The sequence below is a fragment of the Boleophthalmus pectinirostris genome, unplaced genomic scaffold (genome assembly GCF_026225935.1).
Source record: "Boleophthalmus pectinirostris isolate CB_2022bp ecotype Guang Dong unplaced genomic scaffold, ASM2622593v1 HiC_scaffold_9, whole genome shotgun sequence".
NCBI classification, from domain to species: domain Eukaryota; kingdom Metazoa; phylum Chordata; class Actinopteri; order Gobiiformes; family Gobiidae; genus Boleophthalmus; species Boleophthalmus pectinirostris.
Genome location: NW_026571541.1, coordinates 33,406,999 through 33,426,161, shown reverse-complemented (window position 1 = coordinate 33,426,161; position 19,163 = coordinate 33,406,999). Strand labels below are relative to the sequence as shown.

At 39.5% G+C, this 19,163-nt stretch overlaps 2 protein-coding genes across 2 annotated transcripts in view; both read left to right on the top strand.

Annotated features, from left to right (window-relative positions):
• The first annotated feature begins 365 nt into the window (after positions 1-365).
• On the top strand, positions 366-9,083 carry LOC110161101 (uncharacterized). Its single transcript, XM_055166882.1, is given in 16 exon segments — positions 366-566; positions 1,185-1,283; positions 1,428-1,502; positions 1,605-1,664; positions 1,739-1,849; positions 2,041-2,368; positions 2,799-3,084; positions 3,184-3,417; positions 3,499-3,584; positions 3,672-3,776; positions 3,959-4,152; positions 4,474-4,638; positions 4,763-5,007; positions 6,295-6,382; positions 6,504-8,677; positions 8,680-9,083. Coding segments are annotated over 16 exon segments (4,545 nt in total). The 5' UTR covers positions 366-369; the 3' UTR covers positions 8,778-9,083.
• Positions 9,084-12,639: 3,556 nt separating this feature from the next.
• Positions 12,640-19,163, top strand: part of LOC129412618 (uncharacterized) — a 6,980-nt gene continuing 456 nt past the window's right edge. The window contains exons 1-15 of the mRNA XM_055166711.1: positions 12,640-12,993; positions 13,610-13,708; positions 13,855-13,929; positions 14,032-14,091; positions 14,166-14,276; positions 14,468-14,795; positions 15,226-15,511; positions 15,611-15,844; positions 15,926-16,011; positions 16,100-16,204; positions 16,391-16,584; positions 16,906-17,070; positions 17,195-17,439; positions 18,739-18,826; positions 18,948-19,151. Coding sequence (XP_055022686.1) covers positions 12,797-12,993; positions 13,610-13,708; positions 13,855-13,929; positions 14,032-14,091; positions 14,166-14,276; positions 14,468-14,795; positions 15,226-15,511; positions 15,611-15,844; positions 15,926-16,011; positions 16,100-16,204; positions 16,391-16,584; positions 16,906-17,070; positions 17,195-17,439; positions 18,739-18,826; positions 18,948-19,151 — 2,477 coding nt within the window. The 5' untranslated portion in view covers positions 12,640-12,796. The remainder of the gene's footprint in view (positions 12,994-13,609; positions 13,709-13,854; positions 13,930-14,031; positions 14,092-14,165; positions 14,277-14,467; positions 14,796-15,225; positions 15,512-15,610; positions 15,845-15,925; positions 16,012-16,099; positions 16,205-16,390; positions 16,585-16,905; positions 17,071-17,194; positions 17,440-18,738; positions 18,827-18,947; positions 19,152-19,163) is intronic.

Genomic DNA, 19,163 nt, shown 5'->3' with positions numbered 1-19,163 from the left:
AAACAAAATGGCACCTTATAAAAGTAAATAGGTCACACGAAAATAAAATCAATGCATAAAAAACAAAAAGAAAACAAAAAAAGTAAATAAAAACATATATAAAAGCGGCAATTTCAAAGATTTTATACAAGAATAAATTAAACTAATTCAAAAAAGGACCAATAAGCTAGCAAAAACTTTCAGATCATTCTACAATTGTGTTATGTTCGCTTTTATATTAAAAAGAAATAAAAACAAAAAAAAATAAAATAGATCGATGGTTCGGGTGTACTTCCTTATTTACAAAAGTGGAGGTGACGTGTTTCCGGTGGAGAATGGAGCCGCATCCCATAGAGCTATTAAAATAACTGCAGCCAGAAGTTTGTTGCAATGGCAGACATGAATCCACTACCAGTTAGACGCAAAAGAAAGTCCGTTTTTGAGGTCGCTGAAAGAAGAAGACAAGGGGAAAAGGAGCGAAGCAAAACTAAAGTGGTTCTTGGAGATTCCTTCCAGCGATGGCGCGCACTGAAGCAGACGAAGGGTCTAAAGACGGACGCGTTGGTCGCTAAATTTCTTCTGGACAGGTGACTTCTGCTCATCATTTATAAACGTACATCTATTTCCAAAAGCTTGACAAATGTTTTTCACCACACGAATGTGATATTATCCTGTATCTGAAAACATAATAATTTAATGCAAAGAAAAAGTCCCTTTGCTGCTTGTTGTAGTTGTGGCGACGAGGAACTTGTTTTCTACAATAAACTACTTCATCTAAAACGTAAATGTAAATCTTTATTTAGTTTGACCAGATGTCCCTACTTCCCCGGAACAGTCCCAGTTTTGAGCCCTGTGTCCCCTGTCCCAGCAGATTTATCCAAAACAAATGATTTGTCCCAGTTTTATACAAGAAATATCCCAGGAGTCCATATTTTTCACCAATTTGATTCCTGCCAGCAGCAAAAAGGCATAAATTGTCATGTGTTTAGGTAAAATACAGAAAAGCTGCTTAAAAATGACCAAAACATAAAGAAAATGTGACTATACTGACTCACATTTGTGCAGAATGCATAAAAATTTTCCTTAATTACCCACTCATTTCACAATTTTATTATTACCAACCACCCCAAACCAGAGATGTCCCAGTTTTTTATTTTGAAAATCTGGTCACCCTGACTTTATTATAACTCTGAATGTTGTTGCAGTTATGATAATGTCACATCTGCCCCACAACCTGAAACTCCATGGGTGAGACCCCCGCAGCCTCTAGTTTCCACTGTTGTTCAGGAATCGGTCTCAGACAGGTAATGAGTTGGTTACAAAAATATTTTTGTCTACTGTTTTGGTGGTTATTATATCACTACAGTGATATCTGGGGAAGAATGTTTTGTGTCAATATTTTTCTTAATCTAAATAGATTTCAGATCTAAACAGTCTACACTTTTCAGGGATGCAGATTTTTTTGTGTTGTCCAGTGACAGCAGCAGTGAAGAAGAAACTTCTGCACCACATAAAAAAGCTAGGTAATATAAGATAAAACTTTCCATAAAATAAGCACCTCCTGTCACTTCATTTTTTAATGTATGAATTTGTTCACATTGTAACAAACTGTTTAAATTGTACAGACCCTCCACCTCCAGAAATGAACCAGATGAGGAAGAATTCAACAGTCTCCAAAATACTATGTGTGTATTATTAAAATTTTAAGAGCCCTGCATTTGTGGATTGATTGTAAATGATAATAAATGATTGCTTTTAGTATCGACTGGGATGATGAAACCTGGACTCCAGAAATGGAAACACAAAGACAGTCTTCCTCTGAAGAGGACGAGACAAAGGAGTTTGACTACATACCACCAATTTGTCTGCGGTACTTTGTTTTTTTCCTAGCCTCAACTGTATGCATGACACTGGCTTTGTGAGAGTGTGAAGTGTTTTACTCCAACCCCCAACACAAACGATTGTACTTAGCATATTTGCATATTTGGGGATAGAAGACTGATCAGATTGTTCGTTTGCTGCCACACTCTGCTTAATGGCATTTGTATTTTCACACCACAGGGCTGGAGGTGCATTGAAACAACAGTTTTGTTTGGACACATTTCCACAGATTCACATGGATGAAACGGTCCATGATGAGCCTGACGACTGTGAAACAGTGGAAGATGCCGTTCCTCCTGACACTGCTATGGCTGTCACTGAGGAAGATGTTTTGGGACAAAAAGCGTCCATCATCTATCATGATGTCTTGAAGCAGCTTCTAGACTTTTTAATCCTACCTGTGGACAAATGCACAGCTGATGACCCTGTCACAAAGATGCCCTGCAATGCAGCAAAACCCTTTGAAGTTTCATTGAGAAGAAGATGCACAGCTGTAACTGCAGAATGGGTGAGTCAATGGCAATAATCCACAATATGAAATTAACACGTGGTAATAATAATACACTATATACAGTGTAATATCACTGGGAGTAGCAAGAATAGGAGTAGTTTTGTGGCAATAGTAGTAAGTAGTAATACAAGAAGCAAAATATTAGAGCCATGGTAGCCTCCCACTATAGTTTGTTTATAAAACTTATTGTATAAGTATAAACATTGAGTCTCTGCATGGGAATGTCAGCACAAACTCCTCTTACAACTATTGCTCTGTAATATTTGAATAAGTAAATTATCTGGACTTTATTTCTGTTTCAAGTATATTCTTTATCTAGGCAGAAACTAACGAACACAAGAGAAAAGGCTGTTTTCCTCAACATTAGTGGGAGTAGCGGCAACTGTGCATTCACAGCAGTCACATTATTTAATTTTGTTTTCCATAGATGTGTCCAAATGGGCACACCGTTTGGAAGTGGAGCTCCCAGCGCTACTATAAAAGTGGTATGCTGGCAGGAGACTTCATGCTGGGTGTTAATGTCTTATTGTCTGGAAACGACTTCAGAAAAGTGGCGCTTCTCTTTAAATTTATGAATATGGGAATGATTGATGCCAGAACATTCCACAAGATTCAAGATGGCTTCTGTGTGGATAACATTGCCGACTTCTGGAAGAAAGACACTGAGGGGATCATTAATGAGTTAAAAGAGAAAGATCCTGTTGTGTTGCTTGGTGAGTGATTGACACTTTATTTCATACAGTTCCTAACATTAATTTGTCACATGCCTTTCACAAGCACTTAATCTTTGTTGACCTTTTTTCTTTGCACAGGTGATGGTCGGATGGATAGTCCAGGAGTTTGTGCACAATACTGCACGTACGCCATGATGGACAATGAGACAAAGAAGATTGTTTACATGCACAGCTCTGACAAACGAGAGACCCGAACAAACTCTGTCTCCACGGAGAAGCACTGTTTCCTAAAATGCATGGACAAAATCATGAAAGACTTGAAAGTCAAAGAAGTTTGCACTGATGCACATTCTCAGATATCTTCACTGTTCAGTAAGTGGTGTATATTTTTAAAAGACTTTTGAGTGTGCAGTGAATAATAGTGATATAATTTGTGGATTTGTTTAATTACAGAGAGTGGAGAATACAAAGACAAAGGAATAAAACACTCACTGGACGTCTGGGATGGTGCTAAAAATCTCAGCAAAAAGATTTTGGCTGTATGTTTATTTTTTTATAATTAATACATATTTTTATATTATAAATCAATTTTTTTACATTGTATAATAATTTGTTTGTGTGATTAGGCTGGACGTCAAAAGGAGTGCTCCTTGCTGCTCACCTGGAACAGGGATATAACAAACCACTTCTGGTACTGCTGTAAAAGAGCTGAAACATATGAACACTTCATGGTAAATACAAAAGAAAGACGTAATTTCAGGCCTGCTTTGATTTGCATTGTAGAAATTGCATTTGACCATCTTTCAAACTGTTTCTACTTTGGTGCATCCCTGGATGAATGAGGGATTATACAAAATGTCATTATTCATATGAGAACGCGATTACAGTTATAATCCTATTTCTCATACTTCAGGACCTGTGGACTGGACTTTTACATCATGTGACTGGTGTTCATCAGCGGTGCTTTGGCTCTTGTCGTCATGACCCGTTGGAAAGCGAAAGGAACAAGCCACTGATTCCAGAGGGCTCTGTGGCTCACCAGCGGCTGCGTGATTTAATGATGGATTCACGATGGCTGAAGACTGTCACAAAGTTCCTGTCTTTTAGGTAGGTTTATGTGTTACACAGAGATGAGTAGAGTAGCAAAAATGTACTCCACAGTGAGTAGAAGTACAAAGTAGTGATCCAAGGGGGAAAAAAATCTTGCAACATTAATTGTAAGAGTGTAACGTCTGATTTATAATTTCAAATTGATGTAATTGGAAGGAACAAAAACACAAATGTGCCAATCATTTAATATTGTCAACACAAACCTTTGTCAACTATAGACTTATCATAAGGGAGGAGTAACCTAAACTTTTACTCAAAGTAAATGTAACTGAGTACTACCCACTTTAAACCAATATTTTGACCAATTGTCGCACTAAGGTCCACTGCAGAGCTGGAGTCATTCCACAATCATGTCTTGATGTACGCTGGAAAACGCTTTGCATTCTCCAAGAAGGTTTATGAGGCACGAGTCTACTTGGCATCGCTGGACTACAACAATCATCTAAACAGAGGACCCAGGAGGACAAAGGACGGCTCCACACAGTATGTATTTTCAAGCAACAATATATTTATATATACATAATACATTTACATTAGGAAAAAATCATTTGCACATAGCTGAGTGTAAATTTATAACCAGTTGTGCATGTCTCTTATTTCTGTCTAGAAAGGGAAAGCTTTACAACAAGAGGACAAAGATGTGGCGTTTGTGCACATACAAAGCCCCAAAAGAGTACAAATACATCCATGATCTGCAGGCACTTATTCTGCGATCAAGGCTTTTGTATCAAAGAGGAATGGCTGATAGTCACCCATCAAGACCCGATGATCCACAAAGACTTGGGCCTCTAGCAGACGACATTACCCCGACAATACAAGAGCTGGACCAGCAACAGGTCTGCAGATTGCTATGTAAGTTGGCAGTACATCAATAAGTGCAAATTTAAATAGGATATACTTATTTCTACAAATATCTAGGGATGTCTCGATCACATTTTTTTGCCCCCGAGTCCGAGTCATTTGATTTTGAGTATCTGCCGATACCGAGTCCCGATCCGATACGTCTATAAAACATTATGAAATTAACTAAGAGCAAAGAATAAGATCCAGGATGTGTGGGGGATCAGAGTTCATGTGTAGTATTTGGGCTGAACTTGTGAAAAATCAAATGTACAAAACTTTAATTTTATTAACTTTAATCTTTACTTTTACCACAGTCTGGTCTTGGAATGTGTAACTTAGTATATTTAATGAACTGGACAAAACAGGAACCAGACCAGAATCAGATCAGAGACTAGACTCTGCACAATCTACAGTTTGTATATTTGATATTATATGGAAGCCTGTGCTTTACATTTGAAACATTTAGGCTCATCTATGAAATCCAAATAATATAAAATCTTACCAACTAAAAACGAGATGACAGAAGCCCCACAGCCTCTCTCCCCCGGCCGCCCCCTCTCCCCCGCACCGCCGCCACATCCACAAACCCACATACCCACCGTGGAGCGCGCACCGCAACATCAGTCCCACCGCACAATCAACACTCCATGCAGCTTTTCCCACCCTCCCCGCCAAAAGCGCCAGCTCTGTTGCGCAACATGCAAACAGCGCCATGCAATGACGTAATCGCATGGCGTAAATGCGCAGGTGTGAACACAGGCCAAGGAACAGTGCCCGAGTATGGCACGGCCCAAAAGTCCCGGCACTGGGACAGACAGTCGCGCTAACAGGACGTCCCTGAGCAAATCCTGCACCTCAGTTAAAAAACAAACAAAACTGTTGTGTGCTGTGTGTCCTGTGTGCGCTGTGTGGATATACGTATATTATTTATCCGATACCTGATTGGACCATAACGGCCGAGTCCGGATCAAGTCCAGTCACGTGATCGGTGCTGATTCGGGACAACCCTACAAATATCTACTAGTGAATGGCCCTGGCTTTAAATGCAGAGGCACATACAGTATGAAATGATAAAATATACTCTTAAATATACCAGAAAATCTACATATTTTGTATGCATTTATATTTTCATTTTTTGAGCATTTGAAAACTGCAAAATGTCACTGACCCATTGACAAGTTCATGAACAGAAAAGACACCCCATCACCCTTAAAATAGACTACAGACAAGTTCAGAGTGTTCGTGTCACAAGACTGCACGTGTATGTGTAAGTGTGTATTCTCTTTTCTCCTGCAGGTGTCCAGCTCCACTCTCTGAGTTCTGATCTGACTCTGCAGATTAAAGAAGAATACGACATCAAACAGGAGGAGATTCAGCTGCAAGTGTGAGTCTCAGACACTTTCAAACTGCAATTCTTTATTTTGTTGTTCATTAATTCTTATTCATTTCTATGACAAATATTCATATTGGGTCTGAAATATACAAATGTATCTTATATTTTTCAGGTCTGGCCCAGAGTTTAGTGCTGTGAGTGTGCAGACAGAAGAGTCCTCACTGCTTCAAGAAATAAAAACTGAGCAGAGAGAGGACACACAGGGAGAGGACATCAAAACGGAGACACAGGTCCACAGTGAGGACATGAAAGCAGAGACACCGGTCCACGGAGAGGACACACAAGGAGAGGACATCAGAGCAGAGACACAGGTCCTCAGTGAGGACATGAAAGCAGAGACACCGTTCCACGGAGAGGACACACAAGGAGAGGACATCAGAGCAGAGACACAGGTCCATAGAGAGGACACACAAGGAGAGGACATCAGAGCAGAGACACAGGTCCACGGAGAGGACACACAAGGAGAGGACATCAGAGCAGAGACACAGGTCCATAGAGAGGACACACAGGGAGAGGACATCAGAGCAGAGACACAGGTCCACAGTGAGGACATGAAAGCAGAGACACCGGTCCACGGAGAGGACACACAAGGAGAGGACATCAGAGCAGAGACACAGGTCCACACTGAGGACATGAACGCAGAGACACAGGTCCACGGAGAGGACACACAGGGAGAGGACATCAGCGCAGAGACACAGGTCCATAGAGAGGACACACAAGGAGAGGACATCAGAGCAGAGACACAGGTCCATAGAGAGGACACACAGGGAGAGGACGTCAGAGTAGAGACAAACGTCCTCTCAGAGATGAAAGGAGACACACAGAACTCTTGTGACACTGACACTGACAGTGATGAAGACTGGAGACCTCCAACCAACTGTTCAGCTGCACACATGGACACAGGGGCTGATGGAAACCACCACAGTCACCAAGTCCAGACCACAGCCAGAAGCAGCATGGCACAAAACAAAAAAAACAAGTCTGCACCAGCGACCAGCACCACTGTGAACAATGCAGACAAGTCAGGAATTGGCGAAGGAGCTGCGAGCAGGAAACACAAGTGCTCGGTTTGTAAAAAGAAATTTGGATCTAAATATGAACTACAAAAACACAGCATAGTTCACACAGGAGAGGAAGTAAGCTGTTCGGTGTGTAAGAAAGTGTTTGCTGTACGCTCACATCTGAAAACACACATGAGGGCACACACAGGGGAGAAACCATTCAGCTGTTCAGTTTGCAAGAAAGTGTTTGCTGTAAGCTCTGATCTCAAAAGGCACACAAGGACACATACAGGGGAGAAACCATTCAGCTGTTCAGTCTGTAAGAAAACATTTGCCCGAAAGGCTTGTCTTGAGTTACATACGAGGACACATACAGGGGAGAAACCATTCAGCTGTTCAGTCTGTAAGAAAACATTTGCCCGAAAGGCTTGTCTTGAGTTACATACGAGGACCCACACAGCGGAGAAACCATTCAGCTGTTCAGTCTGTAAGAAAACATTTGCCCGAAAGGCTTGTCTTGAGTTACATACGAGGACCCACACAGGGGAGAAACCATTCAGCTGTTCAGTCTGTAAGAAAACATTTGCCCAAAAGGCTCATCTTGAGTTACATACGAGGACACATACAGGGGAGAAACCATTCAGCTGTTCAGTCTGTAAGAAAACATTTGCCCAAAAGAGTAATCTTGAAGGACATTTGATGACACACACAACTGAGAAACCATTCAGTTGCTCAGTCTGTAAGAAAACATTTGCTCAAAAGGGTTACCTTGAAAAACATATGAGGACACACACAGGGGAGAAACCATTCAGCTGTTCAGTCTGTAAGAAAACATTTGCCCGAAAGGCTCATCTTGAGTCACATACGAGGACCCACACAGGGGAGAAACCATTCAGCTGTTCAGTTTGCAAGAAAGTGTTTGCTCTAAGCTCTGATCTCAAAAGGCACACAAGGACACACACAGGGGAGAAACCATTCAGCTGTTCAGTCTGTAAGAAAACATTTGCCCGAAAGGCTCATCTTGAGTCACATACGAGGACCCACACAGGGGAGAAACCATTCAGCTGTTCAGTTTGCAAGAAAGTGTTTGCTGTAAGCTCTGATCTCAAAAGGCACACAAGGACACACACAGGGGAGAAACCATTCAGCTGTTCAGTTTGCAAGAAAGTGTTTGCTCTAAGCTCTGATCTCAAAAGGCACACAAGGACACACACAGGGGAGAAACCATTCAGCTGTTCAGTCTGTAAGAAAACATTTGCCCGAAAGGCTCATCTTGAGTCACATACGAGGACCACACAGGGGAGAAACCATTCATCTGTTCAGTTTGCAAGAAAGTGTTTGCTGTTAATTCTAAACTCAAAACACATATGAGGACACACGATTGATTTACACTGGAATATTGAGGCTCTTTTCTCTGTAACTGCTGCAGTGAGCCTTGTCATTGTTCATTCTGCTTTTTATTTATTGCAGTTTGTGTATTTGTAACTTTATTGTACATTTACAACATTTACTGTTGTGTCAATGGCATGAATTAGTTTCAGTATTATCATTTATTGTCTGTATTTTCTTCAAAAATATATAGCATTTTAAACTGTGTAATCCAGACAGGCCTATTCATCTGTTCAGCCTGTTACAACACTTTATCATATGTATATTCTCTATTAAAAATTGATTTACTCTTTTTCCCAAGACTACTTCATTCTGTTTTTTATTTATACATTATATTATCTTAAGGGGTTTGATAATAAATACATTATAAATTGAATGTGTGTGGCCCCTGCCTCAAGTGGAGAAGTTCAAGTATCACTGGTCTTGTTCATGAGTGAAGGGAGGACGGAGCGTGAGATTGACAGGTGGATCGGTGCATTGTACCGTTGTGGTGAAGAGGGAGCTAAGTCCAAAGGCAAAGCTCTCGATTTACTGGTAAATCTTCGTTCCTCCCCTCACCTGTGGTCATGAGCTCTGGATAATGACCGAAAGGACGAGATCGCGGATACAAGTGGCTGAAATGAGTTTCTTCCGCAGGGTGGCTGGGCGCTCCCTTAGAGATCGGGTGAGGAGCTCAGTCACATGGGAGGAGCTCGGAGTAGAGCCGCTGCTCCTCAGCGTCGAGTGAAACCAGCTGAGGCTCGGGCATCTGTTCCGGAGGCCTCCTGGGCGTCTCCCTCGGCTGCTGCTCTGGGGGTATCCCAGCGGGAGGAGGCCCCAGGAAAGACCCAGGACACACTGGAGGGACTATGTCTCTCGGTTGGCCTAGGAACACCTCGGGGTCCCCCCGGAAAAGCTGGAGGAAGTGTCCGGGGTGAGGAAGTCTGGGAGCCCCTGCTTAGACTGTTGTATGTGTATATACATAAACAACTAATAAACCTTATCAGTGTCGGTGTTGTTCACTACTGGAATTCCAGCAATTTTAAACACATTTGTATCATCACATGTTAACCAGGACTCCAAACCAGCATTAGGAACTATTAAAAAAGAAATATATAGTGTATTGGCTGATATCACTTGGATATAGTATAGTTTATAGAAAATTAATATTTTAATGCATTTTGACTGATTTAAATTCTTTTCTCAAACAAGAATATTTGCAAGACTGATATTATCAATATAATTATTATAGAATTACATTTTATGTTTAAAATACACCGTCATGCTGAACGCTTTATGCCTTAAAAATGCTCTAATATTATGATTTAGAACACAGAACAACTGAAAACATTCTTAATGTCTGAAAGAAATGCCCAAAGTAAAAAACGGCAGTGTTGCCAGAGAGATGTCTGAAATTGTGTAATGTGGGCCCTTTAATAATATTATAGAAGAAAAGAAAACAATTAGTTATCCTTTCCCCAAAAAGAAATGTGACAATGGATTAATATTAATTTATGACAAAACTTATCCATTTTGTAAAATTAGCACTTGATAATCCTAAATTTTTAAATAAACCAAGGGTCAGGAAATGTAAATTGTTTATACATTCATTATATTACTATTTTACCTTGTGCATCGTCTCATATAATGCAATTTAATAATGCAAAATATTTTATAAATGGTCACTGGGACATCTCAAGAAACAACACATTCTTGTTGATTTTTTATAAATAAATGCTATAGATAGATATTTTCAGATCACATTTGTGTAAATTGTGTAAATCCGCCAAAGCAGTGTTGTGAATACACTATTAAAATGTTAATACAGTTTGATAACACAATTTTTATTATGAATTTATTAAACTAGAGCTGCTATTTCCTGGACAGTTGTGCACCTTGACTTTTATTCTATCTTGTCCTAACTTTGGACCAACTATGTCTAAAGTAGGGCTGGGCAAAAGTAAATAATATTAATCGTATTAATCGCATGAGTTCGAGTGCAATTAATTGTGATTAATCACATGTTATACACAAAACCAATTAATGAATTAAAAAGTAGCGTATAGCGCACTTTTATTGGAAATGTAAATGAAAGAGCCACACATTTGTTGTGCAAACAGCATTTCTTTCACAGGGGAACCCTCAGAGCCTTCAAGGTATTCTGAAGGCTCAAGAAAAAATATTGAATGAATTTTTGTACTACTAATATATTTTTTTCAATGTTTTTTATTCAGTGAATAATAAACACAACACTAGTAATAATTTCTAGATCATTGTTATAAACTTGGACTAATATTTCTTGGAAAACAAAGGGTTAATATAATGGAATGGAAATGGACCAATCACAATTTATTTTCCAGTGGTATTTGGGTAAATCAGTGACTCCCCCTGCAGCGCTGAACTAAACTGTCCTGCAAACACCTGCAGGACCTTCGGTAGCTGGAACGAAGTTTGAGATTGACACTTGTCTTAGCCAATCATATTTCATTGAGTTATGGGCGGGATCATATCGCGAAATCTTCCGAATACCCTGTAATGGCATAATGTAAGCGAGACCGCAGCAACGAAAACCACACTGGACACCTCTATTTGGATGCCTCAGGGGCATCTGGAAGAGCCCGCGGCTCGTGGTCGGAACGAGAGCCCGCGGAAGCTCAAAGCCCACGTAGGCTCGGACACGTTGCATCTCACATGGTCTGAAAAAAGTGAAAAAAGTGTAAAGAAAAAAAATCTAACTTAAAGAAACGCTCGCGGTGGACTTTTTCAAAATAAAAGCCAGTGAGCAACAGAGGTTTACAATAAAAAATAAATAATAAAAACTGTGTTAACCGTGTTGAAATAATTGTCGGCGATAATGAATTAATTAGATCACGCAAAATGAACGTGTTAACGTGCCCGGCCCTAATTTAAAGGTGCATTTTTTTTTTATCTAGAATGTTTCACAGTATGGCATTAAACATTTCTGTTTTCATGGAGGTCAAACAAGACCAAGTTACAGGTTCCTCCTGTGCGCCTCTAAACCAGAACTAACACCAGGACTAAACCAGAACTAATCCAGGACTAAACCAGGACTAAAGCAGGACTGAACCAGGTTTAAACTAGGACTAAACCACGACTAAACCAGAACTAAAGACCTGGTCTAGACCAGGTCTAAAATCAGGAGTAAACCAGGACTAAAAATCAGGAATAAACCAGGACTAAACCAGGTCTAAACAACATGACACCTAACAGTAGGTTGACATAATTTAAGGTGATCTCATATAAAAAATTATTTCTCTATCAATAATATTTTTTAATATGATGAAGGAAAGACCTTGTTACTGTCTTTTAACAGACAAAACCTCTTATATTAAAGATATCGTGGTCTTTGTTTCTCTACAGCAAACAGTTGCTTATTCATGGAGACTTGGGCTCAGACAATTTGAAGACAACAAACAAGAATTTTCAGGATGTGGTTGCTACATTCATGTCGTTTAAAAAAACATGACAATATCAAGTAATCCAAAGTAATCAGATTACGTTACTCACTTTAAGTAATTTAATGGATTACGTTACAAACTACATTTTGGGGTGTGTAATCTGTAATCTGTAGGGGATTACATTTTAAAAGTAACCTTCCCAACACTGTATATATATATATATATATATATATATATATATATATATATATATATATATATATATATGTGTATATATATATATATATATATATATATATATATATATATATATATATATATATATATATATATATATATATATATATATAGTTTTTTAAATAACGTTTGTATATTATTTTTATATTTATTTTTATTAAGTTTTTATTATAAATCTATGGTTCAAACGCACGTTACAGACGTCACACAGGTGGGAGGAGCTCGTCCTTATTCAGGAAGTAAATACGGAAAAGAAAATTATTTTTGGACCCATTCACCAGTGAGGACGGGATACTGAAAACAATACAACACTATTTTAGGTTCACTTTCCAGATTTTGTTATAGTTCTATGAACCAGATACGTGAAAACGTTTTTTGCAATGGCAGACATGAATCCACTACCAATTAGCCGCAAAAGAAAGTCCGTTTTTGAGGTCGCTGAAAGAAGAAGACAAGGGGAAAAGGAGCGAAGCAAAACTAAAGTGATTCTTGGAGATTCCTTCCAGCGATGGCGCGCACTGAAGCAGACGAAGGGTCTAAAGACGGACGCGTTGGTCGCTAAATTTCTTCTGGACAGGTGACTTCTGCTCATCATTTATAAACGTACATCTATTTCCAAAAGCTTGACAAATGTTTTTCACCACACGAATGTGATATTATCCTGTATCTGAAAACATAATAATTTAATGCAAAGAAAAAGTCCCTTTGCTGCTTGTTGTAGTTGTGGCGACGAGGAACTTGTTTTCTACAATAAACTACTTCATTTAAAACGTAAATGTAAATCTATATTTAGTGTGACCAGACGTCCCCATTTCCCCGGAACAGTCCCATTTCTGAGGCCTGTGTCCCCTGTCCCAGCAGATTTATCCAAAACAAATGATTTGTCCCAGTTTTATACAAGAAATATCCCAGGAGTCCCTATTTTTGACCAATTTGATTCCTGCCAGCAGTAAAGGCATAAATTGTCATGTGTTTAGGTAAAATACAGAAAAGCTGCTTTAAAATTACCAAAACATAAAGAAAATGTGACTATACTGACTCACATTTGTGCAGAATGCATAACAATTTTCCTTAATTACTCACTCATTTTACAATTTTATTATTACCAACCACCCCAAACCAGAGATGTCCCAGTTTTTTATTTTGAAAATCTGGTCACCCTGACTTTATTATAACTCTGAATGTTGTTGCAGTTATGATAATGTCACGTCTGCCCCACAACCTGAAACTCCATGGGTGAGACCCCCGCAGCCTCTAGTTTCCACTGTTGTTCAGGAATCGGTCTCAGACAGGTAATGAGTTGGTTACAAATATATTTTTGTCTACTGTTTTGGTGGTTATTATATCACTACAGTGATATCTGGGGAAGAATGTTTTGTGTCAGTATTTTCTTAATCTAAATAGATTTGTACAGATCTAAACAGTCTACACTTTTCAGGGATGCAGATTTTTTTGTGTTGTCCAGTGACAGCAGCAGTGAAGAAGAAACTTCTGCACCACATAAAAAAGCTAGGTAATATAAGATAAAACTTTCCATAAAATAAGCACCTCCTGTCACTTCATTTTTTAATGTATGAATTTGTTCACATTGTAACAAACTGTTTAAATTGTACAGACCCTCCACCTCCAGAAATGAACCAGATGAGGAAGAATTCAACAGTCTCCAAAATACTATGTGTGTATTATAAAAATTTTAAGATCCCTGCATTTGTGAATTGATTGTAAATGATAATAAATGATTGCTTTTAGTATCGACTGGGATGATGAAACCTGGACTCCAGAAATGGAAACACAAAGACAGTCTTCCTCTGAAGAGGATGAGACAAAGGAGTTTGACTACATACCACCAATTTGTCTGCGGTACTTTGTTTTTTTCCTAGCCTCAACTGTATGCATGACACTGGCTTTGTGAGAGTGTGAAGTGTTTTACTCCAACCCCCAACACAAACGATTGTACTTAGCATATTTGCATATTTGGGGATAGAAGACTGATCAGATTGTTCGTTTGCTGCCACACTCTGCTTAATGGCATTTGTATTTTCACACCACAGGGCTGGAGGTGCATTGAAACAACAGTTTTGTTTGGACACATTTCCACAGATTCACATGGATGAAACGGTCCATGATGAGCCTGACGACTGTGAAACAGTGGAAGATGCCGTTCCTCCTGACACTGCTATGGCTGTCACTGAGGAAGATGTTTTGGGACAAAAAGCATCCATCATCTATCATGATGTCTTGAAGCAGCTTCTAGACTTTTTAATCCTACCTGTGGACAAATGCACAGCTGATGACCCTGTCACAAAGATGCCCTGCAATGCAGCAAAACCCTTTGAAGTTTCATTGAGAAGAAGATGCACAGCTGTAACTGCAGAATGGGTGAGTCAATGGCAATAATCCACAATATGAAATTAACACGTGGTAATAATAATACACTATATACAGTGTAATATCACTGGGAGTAGCAAGAATAGGAGTAGTTTTGTGGCAATAGTAGTAAGTAGTAATACAAGAAGCAAAATATTAGAGCCATGGTAGCCTCCCACTATAGTTTGTTTATAAAACTTATTGTATAAGTATAAACATTGGGTCTCTGCATGGGAATGTCAGAACAGACTCCTCTTACAACTATTGCTCTGTAATATTTGAATAAGTAAATTATCTGGACTTTATTTCTGTTTCAAGTATATTCTTTATCTAGGCAGAAACTAACGAACACAAGAGAAAAGGCTGTTTTCCTCAACATTAGTGGGAGTAGCGGCAACTGTGCATTCACAGCAGTCACATTATTTAATTTTGTTTTCCATAGATGTGTCCAAATGGGCACACCGTTTGGAAGTGGAGCTCCCAGCGCTACTATAAAAGTGGTATGCTGGCAGGAGACTTCATGCTGGGTGTTAATGTCTTATTGTCTGGAAATGACTTCCGAAAAGTGGCGCTTCTCTTTAAATTTATGAATATGGGAATGATTGATGCCAGAACATTCCACAAGATCCAAGATGGCTTCTGTGTGGATAACATTGCCGACTTCTGGAAGAAAGACACTGAGGGGATCATTAATGAGTTAAAAGAGAAAGATCCTGTTGTGTTGCTTGGTGAGTGATTGACACTTTATTTCATACAGTTCCTAACATTAATTTGTCACATGCCTTTCACAAGCACTTAATCTTTGTTGACCTTTTTTCTTTGCACAGGTGATGGTCGGATGGATAGTCCAGGAGTTTGTGCACAATACTGCACGTACGCCATGATGGACAATGAGACAAAGAAGATTGTTTACATGCACAGCTCTGACAAACGAGAGACCCGAACAAACTCTGTCTCCACGGAGAAGCACTGTTTCCTAAAATGCATGGACAAAATCATGAAAGACTTGACAGTCAAAGAAGTTTGCACTGATGCACATTCTCAGATATCTTCACTGTTCAGTAAGTGGTTTATATTTTTAAAAGACTTTTGAGTGTGCAGTGAATAATAGTGATATAATTTGTGGATTTGTTTAATTACAGAGAGTGGAGAATACAAAGACAAAGGAATAAAACACTCACTGGACGTCTGGGATGGTGCTAAAAATCTCAGCAAAAAGATTTTGGCTGTATGTTTATTTTTTTTATAATTAATACATATTTTTATATTATAAATACATTTTTTTACATTGTATAATAATTTGTTTGTGTGATTAGGCTGGACGTCAAAAGGAGTGCTCCTTGCTGCTCACCTGGAACAGGGATATAACAAACCACTTCTGGTACTGCTGTAAAAGAGCTGAAACATATGAACACTTCATGGTAAATACAAAAGAAAGACGTAATTTCAGGCCTGCTTTGATTTGCATTGTAGAAATTGCATTTGACCATCTTTCAAACTGTTTCTACTTTGGTGCATCCCTGGATGAATGAGGGATTATACAAAATGTCATTATCATCACATGTAAGAACGCGATTACAGTTATAATCCTATTTCTCATACTTCAGGACCTGTGGACTGGACTTTTACATCATGTGACTGGTGTTCATCAGCGGTGCTTTGGCTCTTGTCGTCATGACCCGTTGGAAAGCGAAAGGAACAAGCCACTGATTCCAGAGGGCTCTGTGGCTCACCAGCGGCTGCGTGATTTAATGATGGATTCACGATGGCTGAAGACTGTCACAAAGTTCCTGTCTTTTAGGTAGGCTTATGTGTTACACAGAGATGGGTAGAGTAGCAAAAATGTACTCCACAGTGAGTAGAAGTACAAAGCAGTGATCCAAGGGGGAAAAAAATCTAGCAACATTAATTGTAAGAGTGTAACGTCTGATTTATAATTTCAAATTGATGTAATTGGAAGGAACAAAAACACAAATGTGCCAATCATTTAATATTGTCAACACAAACCTTTGTCAACTATAGACTTATCATAAGGGAGGAGTAACCTAAACTTTTACTCAAAGTAAATGTAACTGAGTACTACCCACTTTAAACCAATATTTTGTCCAATTGTCGCACTAAGGTCCACTGCAGAGCTGGAGTCATTCCACAATCATGTCTTGATGTACGCTGGAAAACGCTTTGCATTCTCCAAGAAGGTTTATGAGGCACGAGTCTACTTGGCATCGCTGGACTACAACAATCATCTAAACAGAGGACCCAGGAGGACAAAGGACGGCTCCACACAGTATGTATTTTCAAGCAACAATATATTTATATATACATAATACATTTACATTAGGAAAAAATCATTTGCACATAGCTGAGTGTAAATTTATAACCAGTTGTGCATGTCTCTTATTTCTGTCTAGAAAGGGAAAGCTTTACAACAAGAGGACAAAGATGTGGCGTTTGTGCACATACAAAGCCCCAAAAGAGTACAAATACATCCATGATCTGCAGGCACTTATTCTGCGATCAAGGCTTTTGTATCAAAGAGGAATGGCTGATAGTCACCCATCAAGACCCGATGATCCACAAAGACTTGGGCCTCTAGCAGACGACATTACCCCGACAATACAAGAGCTGGACCAGCAACAGGTCTGCAGATTGCTATGTAAGTTGGCAGTACATCAATAAGTGCAAATTTAAATAGGATATACTTATTTCTACAAATATCTAGGGATGTCTCGATCACATTTTTTTGCCCCCGAGTCCGAGTCATTTGATTTTGAGTATCTGCCGATACCGAGTCCCGATCCGATACGTCTATAAAACATTATGAAATGAACTAAGAGCAAAGAATAAGATCCAGGATGTGTGGGGGATCAGATTTCATGTGTAGTATTTGGGCTGAACTTGTGAAAAATCAAATGTACAAAACTTTAATTTTATTAACTTTAATCTTTAAAATCTTTACTTTTACCACAGTCTGGTCTTGGAATGTGTAACTTAGTATATTTAATGAACTGGACAAAACAGGAACCAGACCAGAATCAGATCAGAGACTAGACTCTGCACAATCTACAGTTTGTATATTTGATATTATATGGAAGCCTGTGCTTTACATTTGAAACATTTAGGCTCATCTATGAAATCCAAATAATATAAAATCTTACCAACTAAAAAACGAGATGACAGAAGCCCCACAGCCTCTCTCCCCCGGCCGCCCCCTCTCCCCCGCACCGCCGCCACATCCACAAACCCACATACCCACCGTGGAGCGCGCACCGCAACATCAGTCCCACCGCACAATCAACACTCCATGCCGCTTTTCCCACCCTCCCCGCCAAAAGCGCCAGCTCTGTTGCGCAACATGCAAACAGCGCCATGCAATGACGTAATCGCATGGCGTAAATGCGCAGGTGTGAACACAGGCCAAGGAACAGTGCCCGAGTATGGCACGGCCCAAAAGTCCCGGCACTGGGACAGACAGTCGCGCTAACAGGACGTCCCTGAGCAAATCCTGCACCTCAGTTAAAAAAAAACAAAACTGTTGTGTGCTGTGTGTCCTGTGTGCGCTGTGTGTCATATACGTATATTATTTATCCGATACCTGATTGGACCATAACGGCCGAGTCCGGATCAAGTCCACAGTCACGTGATCGGTGCTGATTCGGGACAACCCTACAAATATCTACTAGTGAATGGCCCTGGCTTTAAATGCAGAGGCACATACAGTATGAAATGATAAAATATACTCTTAAATATACCAGAAAATCTACATATTTTGTATGCATTTATATTTTCATTTTTTGAGCATTTGAAAACTGCAAAACGTCACTGACCCATTGACAAGTTCATGAGCAGAAAAGACACCCCATCACCCTTAAAATAGACTACAGACAAGTTCAGAGTGTTCGTGTCACAAGACTGCACGTGTATGTGTAAGTGTGTATTCTCTTTTCTCCTGCAGGTGTCCAGCTCCACTCTCTGAGTTCTGATCTGACTCTGCAGATTAAAGAAGAATACGACATCAAACAGGAGGAGATTCAGCTGCAAGTGTGAGTCTCAGACACTTTCAAACTGCAATTCTTTATTTTGTTGTTCATTAATTCTTATTCATTTCTATGACAAATATTCATATTGGGTCTGAAATATACAAATGTATCTTATATTTTTCAGGTCTGGCCCAGAGTTTAGTGCTGTGAGTGTGCAGACAGAAGAGTCCTCACTGCTTCAAGAAATAAAAACTGAGCAGAGAGAGGACACACAGGGAGAGGACATCAAAACAGAGACACAGGTCCACAGTGAGGACATGAAAGCAGAGACACCGGTCCACGGAGGGAGGACACAGAGCAAGGAGAGGACATCAGAGCAGAGACACAGGTCCATAGAGAG